At 41.1% G+C, this 12,453-nt stretch overlaps 1 protein-coding gene across 1 annotated transcript in view; it reads right to left on the bottom strand.

Annotated features, from left to right (window-relative positions):
• Window positions 1–3,688: 3,688 nt before the first annotated feature.
• CPLANE1 (ciliogenesis and planar polarity effector complex subunit 1) overlaps window positions 3,689–12,453 on the bottom strand; it is a 97,267-nt gene continuing 88,502 nt past the window's right edge. Inside the window, exons 50-54 of the mRNA XM_072958766.1 lie at window positions 11,770–11,937; window positions 10,569–10,696; window positions 7,037–7,126; window positions 4,698–4,876; window positions 3,689–4,210 (exon numbers count right to left, since the gene is read on the bottom strand). Of these exons, the coding sequence (XP_072814867.1) occupies window positions 4,037–4,210; window positions 4,698–4,876; window positions 7,037–7,126; window positions 10,569–10,696; window positions 11,770–11,937 (739 nt within the window). The 3' untranslated portion in view covers window positions 3,689–4,036. The remainder of the gene's footprint in view (window positions 4,211–4,697; window positions 4,877–7,036; window positions 7,127–10,568; window positions 10,697–11,769; window positions 11,938–12,453) is intronic.

Raw genomic sequence — 12,453 nt, 5'->3', positions numbered from 1 at the left:
TTATTGCCCTCTTTGTTTTTAGATTCCACATATGAGTGATATCGTATGGTATTTTTCTTTCTCTTTCTGGCTTACTTCACTTTGAATGACATTCTCCAGTCGATCCATGTTGCTGCAAATGGCATTATTTTATTCTTTTTTATGGCTGAGTAGTATTCCATTGTATAAATATGCCATAGCTTCTTTATCCAGTCATCTGTTGATGGGCATTTAAGTTGCTTCCATGTCTTGGCTATTGTATATAATGCTGCTGTGAGCACTGGAGTACATGTATCTGTTCAAATTAGAGTTCCCTCTGGATATATGCCTAGGAGTGGGATTGCTGGATCATATATGGTAAGTCTATTTTTATTTTTTAAATTTATTTATATTTTTTTTTTATTGAAGTATAGTCAGTTTACAATGTTGTGCCAATTTCTGGTGTACAGCATAATGCTTCAGTCATACATGAATATAATATATTCATTTTCATATTCTTTTTCACCATAAGTTACTACAAGATATTGAATACAGTTCTCTGTGCTATACAGTATGAATTTGTTGTTTATCTATTTTATATATATTAGTATCTGAAAATCTTGAAATCCCAATTTATCCCTTCCCACCATCTTCCCCCTCTGGTAACCATAAGTTTATTTTCTATGTCTGTGAGTCTGTTTCTGTTTTGTAAATAAGTTCGTTCGTCTTTTTTTTTTTTAGATTCCACATGTAAGTGATATGATATGGTATTTTTCTTTCTCTTTTTGGCTTACTTCACTTAGAATGACATTCTCCAGATCCATCCATCTTGCTGCAAAAGGCATTATTTTATTGTTTTTTATGGCTGAGTAGTATTCTATTGTATAAATATACCACAACTTCTTTATCCAGTCATCTGTCACTGGATATTTAGGTTTCCATAGTCTTGGCTATTGTAAATAGTGTTGCTATGAACAGTGGGGTGCATGTATCTTTTCGAATTAGAGTTCCCTCCAGATATATGCCCAAGAGTGGGATTGTGGATTATATGGTAAGTCTATTTTTAGTTTTTTGAGGAATCTCCATACTGTTTTCCATAATGGCTGCACCAAACGACATTCCTACCAACAGCTTTGAAGTGTTCTCTTTTCTCCACACCTTCTCTAGCATTTATCGTTTGTGGGCTTTTTTAGTGATGGCCATTCTGACTGGTGTGAGATGCTACCTCATTGTAGTTTTGATTTGCATTTCTCTGATAATTACTGATACTGAGCCTTTTTTCATGTGCCTACTGGCCATTTGCATGCCTTCATTAGAGAACTGCTTGTTTACGTCTTCTGCCCATTTTTGGATTGAATTGTTTGTTTTTTTATTAAGTTGTATGAGCTGAAATCAGTGTTTTTAACCCAGGTCTGTGGATATAATTTCTTGGCAGAGCTTTGTGTTTTGAGATTCAGATTAAAGAGTAGGACACTAAGATGTGGCTTTGGTTTAGTGATACATGATACTAAATGCTGTAGAACATATTTTCTAATAAAGATATGAGCAAAATATTCAGTTTTGAGAATTGGGGAAACCTTTTGATAATTGGAGGTATTTGCTAGCATGGTGCATGCTTAAAATCTAGATATGGAAACTGCTTCTTTTACCCCATGTTTGGAAGTCATGGAGGCTAGACTTGTTCTTTTAAGTCGAAGGGTGTGAAACACACTCAGACATTTCCTCTGTGTTCAGGCACACTACAAAACTGTCATCTTGCAGTTTTCCAAAGACTATGAACACAATCAAGCTACAGGCTGAGACTGCCTGGGATCATCAGTCTTCTGATGATGCCACTCCACATCCCCTCAGTCCTCATTTTCAGGTTTGTTGTGTGGATGTAAAGTTCACTGAGACTAAGAGAGGACTTCCACGTCTGCCTGTGACAGAGTAGCTTGTACCTTACTAGCCTGCCTGCCTTAGCCATAAAAGTAGACAAGATACACGTGAGGTAGCTGCTTTTAGACACTGGACAGCAGGCAGCACAAGACGGTGATCCTCAAGAGAAGCGAAGCTCATGAAGTAAATCTCATAAATGCTTCACTTTCTGCTTAAGGATATCAACCTGGCTCCAGCATAGTGGGCTAGAGTCCAAGCAGACCACAGGGGTCCCACTGAGCTGAAGAGGCAGGGTCGAAGTTCAGGGTAGTAGCGGAGGCTGGAATCTGCAAGGCAGGGCAACAAAGACAAGGAAGCTGTACAGAGAGGATCCCCAGAAGTCGGGGCCAGCGTGGTGGGGGGGTGGCGCTCCCTGTGAGTCCTTGGACAAGAGCTGAGTTGCTCATATTCAATTCAGCACAAGAGTGCCTTTCCACAGAACAGTCACTACCCAGCTGAGAGACAATAGGTTGAGCAGAGCTAGAGTGCAGAGATCTTGCTAACAGCTCATTACACTCCAGGCATCCAGCTGAGATGGAAAGACCTTGCCCCAGAATAAATGCTGTGAAATATATGCCCTTCAAAATGAGGGTGAAGTAAAGATCAGACATAGATCAGTCCATGAAACCTGAGAGAATTAACTGCCAGACGATCTGATCTGCACCACAAGAAATGCTAATGATCGTCAAGCTGAAGGGCAATGTTAGATAGAATTTTGGATCTACAGGAAGAAATGCGAACGCACTGGAGATCATTTCCTTAAAAGCCAACTGAACGTTTAAGTCAGAACAGGTGTGGGCAGGTAAAAAGGAACTATACTATTATAAACCAACTTACTTGTGCAGTAGAGTGAGGAGCTGAGTGCACCCGGCACGGCGCTGACCGCGCCGTCTAAGCTAAGACCCGCCACTGTCGGCCGCAGGGCAGCGGTTCTCCGACGGCCTCTTCCTTTCATACTCAGATCCCGCGGAGGGGCCCAAGCAGGGTTTGTTTATGTGGGTGCATCTGTTGATATTTATGCCAGAAATTAAAACTGAGAAAAAAATGTTTAAGTTACAATGACCCGTTGAATGTTAGCATACAACACATTTTTAAAAAAATAACTTATTTTCAAAACAAAATTTAGTGAGACAAGTGGCACTGTTTTATAGTTTTACAAATCTCTTTAGCGGTTGGCTTAATAGACGACAGCTGAATTCTCATACCAGCTTCTGCACTCAGCTATGGCAGTATGTTTTGGTTGAAGTGAATGAAAAAATCTGGCCTCACATAGGCATGTAGTTGGAAAAAAAGGAATGTTTAATAGCCTTTTCAGATAATAGTACTCTTTGATACTACACTAAAAACTGACAAAGACGTGAAGGTTGTTAGTCTCTTCTCAGAAAAATGATCTCCAAATGATGCCACTGTTTGGGTGCAGTACCAGAACCACCCAGGTCTCGGCACCACAGGTTTTTATAAAGTTAACATGAACACTCTAGAGTCAAGAGTCATAGTCTCTTTCCTACTCAAAGCATCCATCAATCACTTTTTCTTCCTCCAAGGCTTTTCAGGCTACAGGGCAGAGGACAGAAGATCTGGCCCACATGAACCTTGGCTTGTTCAAAAGTTTCGGATTGGTGGGAGGTCGTTGGTTCTTTTGACTCCTAGGCCAAGCCCTACACAATGTTAGGATATGTTTTAAAACAGAGTTCATTTTTGAGCGTCTCAGGTAAGATTGTGATTTTCTTCACCTCGGTGAAAGGAGAATTTTTTTTCCTATTAGGTTTACTCACATAAGGTTGTTTCTGAAAACTCAGGGTATAGAGTAAAGGAGGCGGCAAGACAGAAGATTTTTATTGAAAGTAGCTTAAATAGTATACAAACTTGAAAGGTTCTGTTTATCTCATCACTTAGAAAATTATACGTAAAGATAAGAAGTCAAATGCCAAAACATATAATACATCTATAGTTAACCCCCTCCCCCAAAGGCAAAATTACTGAGAAAAGTTTATTTTGCCTCTTGAAATGTCTAACCCAAGTAAAACTATGCCTGCAGGTGGTAAATCCACATGGCTTCCTTCCCTTCCTTCCTTGCTTCTCTCCCTTAAACCCACAGGTCTTTCAGAACCACATCACTGAACTGCTGGCCTCTGTGCAGAAGCAGAGTGACATTCAAGTCTTACAGGTCCAGGGCCCAGTGGACAGACAGGCTCTCGTCCTCCACGCCGGCCACCATGTCCTCAACGGCATCCCAGTCCAGCTTGCCAAGGATGCTGCCGGTGCTCTCAGAGAAGCTGTCCGTGCCACCCAACCCGAAAGGAGGCTCTGGCTTTTCTTCAGTTGGTGACAAGTCCTAGCAAATTGAGAAAGACAGTTAAAGGTGGTCCTAGCCTGAGAAAAAATAAATGGAACATGAACTAAGTTTTTCAAAGATTCTAGAGTTGCGCATCCACCAAATGGTGAAGGAAACATGCAGGGAACCCCAGGGCTGTGGCTGCCCAGCACATGTGGCTGCAGGGACATCATCGGACACAAGATGCTGGCACCAGGCCTGGAGGGCAGACAGAATGGATTTTTATACCTATAGTGCAATTATCTGATCTTACATTTTGTGTTTTGTTTTTTGAGTTTTTTCTTTTTCAAGTTAAAAAGAAAATACAGTCGAGGAAAAATTTTGAAAAGTAAATGCTGGAGTACTAAACCGAAGTGCAGACGCTTTGAATCACCACTTCACACTGACTTGAATTTTCTACATCCCACGAGAGAAACAAAAAATAAACAAAAAGCCCCGAAGACCACAAGGAATCACCAGGCAATCTGAAATCTGGACCAGTGCTTACCTGCAGAAGGGAACTGTGGCTCTCGTGCAGAATGGCGCGGACGTCCACAGGCACCGTCCAGGGGCTCACCACCATCTCCTCCCTCTCGCACTCCACGCACACCTGCCCGAGCTGAGGCGCAAGCCCAGCACTTCTGCGACTGCTCGCGCACTGCAGACTGCGACACGGAGCCTTAGAGCCTTTCAAGGGAAAAGAGCAAAGCATACGTTGGGATCAATGCATTGATGGAGTTTGTTCTTCTCTGTGACTTTTACCATCAAACCCAAGGCAGCCACATCTTACCTAGCATTTGAATCTCACGGTCTGGGTATGGTTGACCTTAGGGCTCTAGCAATTCCTGTCCTGTCAGTGTGAGAGAAGGAGACTGGATTCTGGCCACCTCTTCTGACTTTAAAAGTAATGGCAACCTCTAAGACAAGGGAGTCTGGGGAACAGAGTCCACAGGAAAAAATGGAACCACAGTGAAGTTCCAGCCTCGAAGTTGGGCGAACCTGGAGAGCTGGGCCTTCCTTGCCTCTTACAGAAAGTCTCTTGTGGAAGCTTCCAAGGAGTGGTGTTCTAGGGATCCCCGCTTAGGCTTCTTGCCTACGGCCGGCCTTCGGCAGAGGCGTCAGGGCAAGTGCACTGACAACGCACGATGGCCCCCTTCCTCCCGGCTGAATATCAGTATTTGCTGAAAAGAAACACTGATCCCAGATCGTGCCCTGAGGCAGCCTAGCAGACCCGTCAACCAGCAACACTTCCCTGCATAAGGCCCTGGAGGAGCCCCACCCAACACACTTTATGTTCCAAAGCCCTTGCTGCAGCGTGTTTCAGGTGACCTAAAGAAACACCCAAGATGGGTGTATACATGCAGTCTGCATGGTGGGAGTGAACACAGGTCCCAATGAGCAGGCATGTGGCCCCTGAAGAGGGGAAGAGGAGGGAACAAACCGGTGAGTTTGGGCCGCCTGGCCTTTTATCCCTCTACCAACCTCATGCACTTAGAACTAATGATCCTCCAAGAAATAGGCACCCCCGAAACTAATGACAGTGCACATTCTGGCACTTACTGTGGGCTGTGCGCTGCACCTACGTTCATCGCCTTCAATTACCAGTGCCCCAGGGCCTGGTCCTTGGTCCTCTTACACAAATACTCCCTCCCTCACTGATCTCATCTAGTTCCACTGCTGAAAATATACATGCTGACAACCTCACACCTGTATCTCTAGCGTCATAGTGCAAATAGCTTTCCTGACGTCTTTACTTGAATGTGCAATAAACATTCCAATATTAACACGTCCAAAATCCAAACTGTTAATTTCTACCCCGAACCATTTCCTCCAATAGTTTTCCGCATCCCAGGAAATGCTCAGGTTAAAATCCAATCATCCTTTATCCTTCTTTCTTATGCATCCTAAAACCTATCCAATAACAAGTCTTAATTTGGTCCATCTTCAAATATATTCCAAATCTAATGACTCCCCGCTGTTTCTATTGTGATAACCCAAGTCTGAGCAATTATCTCTGTGCTTGCCTACTGCCTTCTGTTCTTTTCTCCCACACGTTCTAAAACATAAATTACATGCTCTCCCTAATTCACTCCAAGGGAGTCCCCCTGGACCCTTAGCCAAGAGGGTCCAGCCTGCCCCTACACCACATCCCTGGCCACTTTCCCACAGTAACCTTTTCTGTCGCACTGAGACGGTTTCTGTAGCAGGGCTCTGTCCTCGCTCGTCTCTCCACTTGGAACTGTTCTTATCTTAACGTGACAACCCCTTTTCATCATTCAGAATTTCACTCCAATAACACTTTCTCTGAGAGACCTTCCAGGTCTCCCACACCTTATCTTTGCGCTACCGTCTGTGCTGTTCCTGACTAACAGTGCCTGGTGCGCAGCAGGATCTTAGTGAACTGTTGCAGAATGAATACTCTTAATGAAAATCCTACGGGGAAAATGTTATTATCTCCATTTTGCAAACTAGGAAAGTGAGGCTTAGAGTGGTTATGTAATTTGCCTAAGATGAGAGAGAGAATCAATACTCAGAACCTGAGCTAATATGTTAACTCTCTGTCCTTTAGGGTAAACGGAGAGTAGTACTCAGAGGGCCCTCTGGATAGTCTTCACACCTTTAAGTGAACAGTGGGCTGGCTGCTGGCGACGGGCTTATTTATTATTTAGCTCAGGGCTGGACATAAAAGCATGTACTCGGGAAGGAGTTAAGGTCACAACCATGGGATACACCACCCGGCCATGCTCTTTGTGCTGAAATCCGTACTTGACATTTCTAAGAGTGATTTATGATTTTAAAAATTTAGTATTAAGTCCAAGCACCTTCTGTTCTTTCTTTGCCTCTTACCTTTTGGGGAGGTAACTGGAGACCGCACAGCATTCCTCACTGCCATTTTGGCCCCCCCAGCTTTTTTCTGTACGGTAAACGTAGCAGTTCCTATAAAGACACACACACCTCTTTAACCTTCCGTATGCAGGCACGATTTCTCACGTTTCATGTTATAAGTTCTTTGAGGACAGAAATCTTCTGATTAGTAGGGGCCAGTAAATGGTGGTTGATTTGAACCAAAGAAGCAAAACAAAGGTGCAGACGAAGGAAAAGCCTACTTCAGACTTGAAATGCTTATAGCACAACCACAGTCCTTTTTCAGATGGCAAATGTGCCCTGACAACATCTCTGGCAATGGGAAAAGCCAGGAATACGAGCCCAGACGAAATGCCAGGAGAATGACCAACTTAGCCTTCTTAAATTCCAGGATTGGTTGCCATCATCTACTGTTTATGTTATGCAAAATGTGTTACTTATAATCCTCAACAACTCTACCAGGTAGGTTTTAGAAACATATCTGAGGGTACAAAGTAAGCAGCAGAGGTGGGATGTGAACCTAGGCCTGGACGATTCCAAAGTCGAGATCTGTTATTTATGCCTCCAGTCCTTCTCAGATACTTATTACATGGTCTTTATATTATTTTTGATAGAATTAAACACAAAGCAAGCAAAAAAGAAAGAAAGGAAGGAAAGGAAGGAAAGGAAGGAAAGAAAGGAAAGAAAGGAAAGAAAGGAAGGAAGGAAGGAAGGAAGGAAGGAAGGAAGGAAGGAAGGAAGGAAGGAAGGAAGAAAAAGGACCCTTGGGTAGTATAACAGACTGCATGCAGGGCTGAAGAAATTAGCCAAAACTGCATACTTCTTTACAAAAGATAGTAACATATAGTCAAACTCAAGTATTTTCAGGTAAATTCTTCTTTTATGGAAGAACTGCGGTGATTTTTTTTAACACTGATGGATCCTCAATTCCCATCTATGCAATGACTGAACTTGCCCCCGTGGACTTGGGTTATCTGTATCACCAACTGGGAAGAACCTGGGTTTCTCCCACTGCCCCACAATACTGGAGACCTGAAGCTGCTGAATGTTGCCAGGGAAATGGCTGGGTTCTGGAGGTGGTGGAAGCCACAGGTAGGCACTATCTGGATGGTCAGAGAAGCCAGCATGTTCACAAGTGCCTCAAGTTGCCTCTCCTACCTTTGCCTTAAAGGTCCATGGAAGCTAAGTGGCGGGGGGTCAGCTCGGATAACAGCTAGGCATATGGTGTTCTGTGACAAAGTATAAAATACTACAAAACCTGCCCATTAATATTCTTGAACAAAACTTGGTTCATCAATAGCTATTTTTAGGTAAAAACGCTTAAATAGCCTTTTTCTCCCCATTTATGCAATTATTCAGTTATTTCATTTGTTCAATGTGAAGGGGTAATACAAGGTGAAGAAGAGAGTGTTGCTACCCTCAAAAAATTGTGTGTCATGGGACACACTAAGTTTGTAAGTAACCACAACAGACGACCTGTTTGTTACAGTAGTGCCTCACGAGGGGGAGAAACATGACTGAGTGTTCAGAGGACAAAAAAATAGCTACTTTAGCTACCAGTGCTACCATTTGTCTCTAATATTCACAACTACCATGCAAGTTAAGTACAAACCAATTAAAAACAAAAATATGCACATTAAAATTCATTATATCAGGTTGGAAGAACTAAACAATTAAAATTAGGGAAGTCTTCCAAGACATGGAAGTAGGTTCAAGGTACAAGGCGGAATTTCAGTGCAGGAATGGGAGCACACAGCATGTGAAAATAAGCCTGCAAGAGTCACAGATTATCCTGACTATACAGGGAAAGGAGGCTAAGAAGGCAGAAGGAGAGGGTCTGGACTGATCTACGTGGGGTGGGGGCCCTGGAGCAGCAGCACTACATCAAGCAGAGTCCATCAAGGGCCAGCGAGGGGACCAAAGGAGGGCCAAGGCCTCAGCCCAGTCAAGTGCAAGGTAACAACACAGGCCTGACACTGGGGGCAGGTCCAAGAGAAAGACATATTTCCACATAATCCAAGACTTTTTCACCTGATACTAAGAAACCATGGTTCAAAGGGGGAGGGGCAAGACAAGGTGAAGGATTAAGAGCTATAAACTATCAGGTATAAAATAAGCTACAAGGATGTACTGTACAACATGGGGGATATGGCCAATATTTTATACTAACTATAGTATAACCTTTAAAAATTGTGAATCACCATATTGTATACTTGTAACATATAGTATTGTACATCAACTATACTTCAATTTAAAAAATATATTGTAAAATATGTAAATAAAGTTAAAAAAAAAACATGGTTCAAGTTTAAAACCCTTGCCAATTTTGGGTATTTCTTTAATTTTGGTAAAGGTATCAGATATAAAATAAAATTAAAAATTTAAAAAAACATGGTTATTATTTTTAAATTCTAGTTAAAAAAAAAAGAGCAGTAGCTTTATTATTTAATTTGTCAATGAAAAGCAAGAGTTAACCAAACTATTAAGTTTTATCAAAAGGATTAGAATTTATGGAAACTTCAATTTTCTAAATTAAGACAGCATACTAAAGTGCAGGTTCTAGGTGCGTAAGTTCTAGACCAGACTGGGTTTAAATCCTGACTCTACCACTTCCTCGCTGTGTGATCTTAGGCAGTTATTTCAACTTTCTCTGCCTTGACTTTCTCATCTTTAAAATGGGAACATAAAAGTATGTTTCTCATAGGGTTGTTATTCAAGAGCTTAAACAGGATCTGGCACATTAGTTTTAATACATTTTTAGCTGTATACATTTATACTACATATTAAAAAATGCGTACTTTTTTTTGGAATCCAGACAGCTTGATTTATTAGTTTGCTTGGGTAACTTTAACATAGTATATACTCACTGGATTTTTTTTTAACACAAAAATTCATCAGGGATAGTAAAAAAAATTCCAAGTTAAAAAAGTTCCAATTTTCTTAAATAATCCTCATATGTACCATTTCACATTGTGGAAAAGGTTAGCTATGATTATATATTTTTAACGTGTAATCATTTTATATAATGTGTATGTTTTACTTTAGTAATCAAAACCCAAATATGGCAAAATTTAAAAAGGCAGGCTAGCAATAAATAACAGATATTATACTTCACATGTGGCAAAGGGTAAAAACACGGTATCTCATATTCCTCTTCTGTGATACAGCCATCCTGAAATCTATCAGAACGTGATTTGTAAAAATGCCTACATCTTCAGCCAGACACACAAAAGAAAGAGATTCCCAAATAAGTCGCATCTGATTTACTGACTGTTCAAATTCTATTGCAAAAAGACTGTTAGTTTAAAAAGATTCCTAGGGTCTTCTTATTTCAAAAGAACAAAATTCCAGTATGGCTAAGTCTTTATCAATCCCTTGCATTCTGTTGAAATGAGAACTGCTTTTCACTAAAATTTTCACCAAGATTTACAGCTTTTACTATTGAAAACACAACTCTGAAGACAAGAAGGCATACGTCCAAATTACACAAGACAATAAAATACTTTAATCTTACCACGTGGCCAGGGTGAGCCTTGAGGCTGCCTGAAAGGTCTTGCCTTTGGGGTATAACTTGGTCTGGTGGATATACATCTGACTTTTCCAGGTTGATGGACTGGAAAATTGTGCCCATGTCGATTCTCTCTAAAGTAGAAATTATATAATTACTATATTCCCAGAATCTCTATCAAAGACAAACTACAGTATTTCAAAAAGCCCGAACTCCAGCTCAGACGAATACATTCCCTGATCCTGCTCACTCTGTTCCTCAGTGGCGCGGTTAGTGTGTAACTCTCCTCAAAACTCAAACTTCACTCGTGTTTTCCCCAAAGAAATTGTTGTGTTTATCTCTCTATCCATTTCAAATGCTCTATACATTTGGCAGTTACTTACATATTAAATACCCTGTATTATTCTAGAAAATACTCAAGGGAAGTCTCTGCTATTTTGAGGACATCCCAAATCACACACACACACAAAGTGCTCTGATTACAGCTGCATTTGTGTTGGGTAGCATTTCCTCTAGGCTCTAAAGTTATATGATTTTGTTTATAATCCTAATCATTTATTTTGTCAAAGATGGTAATTTTCAACAACATGTACTGCCAATTCATATCCACTTTATGGATCACCAACAAATACAATTTTGTGTGTCTAACATATATAAGAAACTTTATGCCTGGGTACTCTTCTTTAGCCTTCTATGTCTAATTAATTCTTGCCTACTGAACTCATATCCAAACCTACTGCAGGTCATCAAAGAAGAAACATGTAACAGTATCTACAAGCGAATCAGCAAGTCAGGGTCAGAAGAGAGAGCGGAGGAGGAAGTGGTGAGCTGGTGGGGGGGTCGGCTTCTGCAAGATTGGAGCCAGTGGAGAAACAGGGAGAGCAGTTAGGAGGCAGATTACAGAAGGCATTATGAACAAAAACTGCGGAAAAGTAGAAAACAAGACTGAACGGATATCGAAATGTATTAGGTATACGAAGTGTTTTGTTATATCGTAATTAGAGATTTAATGCAATTTTTGTCTTTCTCCTTGGTGATTCTATAAAATAATAAAAATCTCATAATTAGGATGCCATTTTCTCATTCACCTTACGATCATAATTCAGAGCAGGGTAGATGCAAACACACTGGACTTTGGTCATAAAAGCACCTCAAGCTAATCACGCTTGACATTATCTTGCCAAATGACATGCCAAACCTGTCTTACCCTCCTGGAGAAGGGGAGCGCTGCCTTCCAGGAATCTGAGCAGTTCTGTGTTTGTTAGGCAATGGTTTCTGTGCAGTTGCTGGAAGTTGTACTGATTCAGATAAAAGTTCATTCATCAGACTGTATGCTTGTGAGATTCGACGACTATAGTGGTCAGAGAGTAGCAATCTTTAGAGGAAGAATTAAACAACATTTAATAAAAGAATCACTTTCAGTTCATATTTCTAGAGGGAACATAGTGTTCAAAGACCACCTAGCATTAATTTTCTTCAATGCAAATTCAAATTTCAGATCTCTGAAAACCATTAGGAGGTGTTAGTAAGGGCAGCTGTGGCTATGGCCTTGGAGGTATTTTCAAAATGCACATACAAATGTGGACTGGGAGAAGGAGGGGAATAGCAGAAATAAAACTTATTAAAATTGAGCAGAGGGGGAGAGTATAGCTCAAGTGGTAGAGCGTGTGCTTAGCATGCATGAGGTCCTGGGTTCAATCCCCAGCACCTCCTCTAAAAATAAATAAACTTAATTACCACCCCCCACCCCCCAAAAAACTAAAAAAAATTGAAGGAATAATATTTCAAAACAAATTTCTAAAAAGGCCAGTGGAGTCTAGTTATTTCCCTTTCAGTCTTCTCCCATAATTTTCTGTTTATCAACAAAAAAGGGACTAGTGTGAAAAAGAGG

This window comes from Vicugna pacos, chromosome 3, assembly GCF_048564905.1.
Source record: "Vicugna pacos chromosome 3, VicPac4, whole genome shotgun sequence".
Lineage (NCBI taxonomy): Eukaryota > Metazoa > Chordata > Mammalia > Artiodactyla > Camelidae > Vicugna > Vicugna pacos.
Note: the sequence above shows the minus strand (reverse complement) of the source record. Positions and strands in the feature narration are given on the sequence as shown.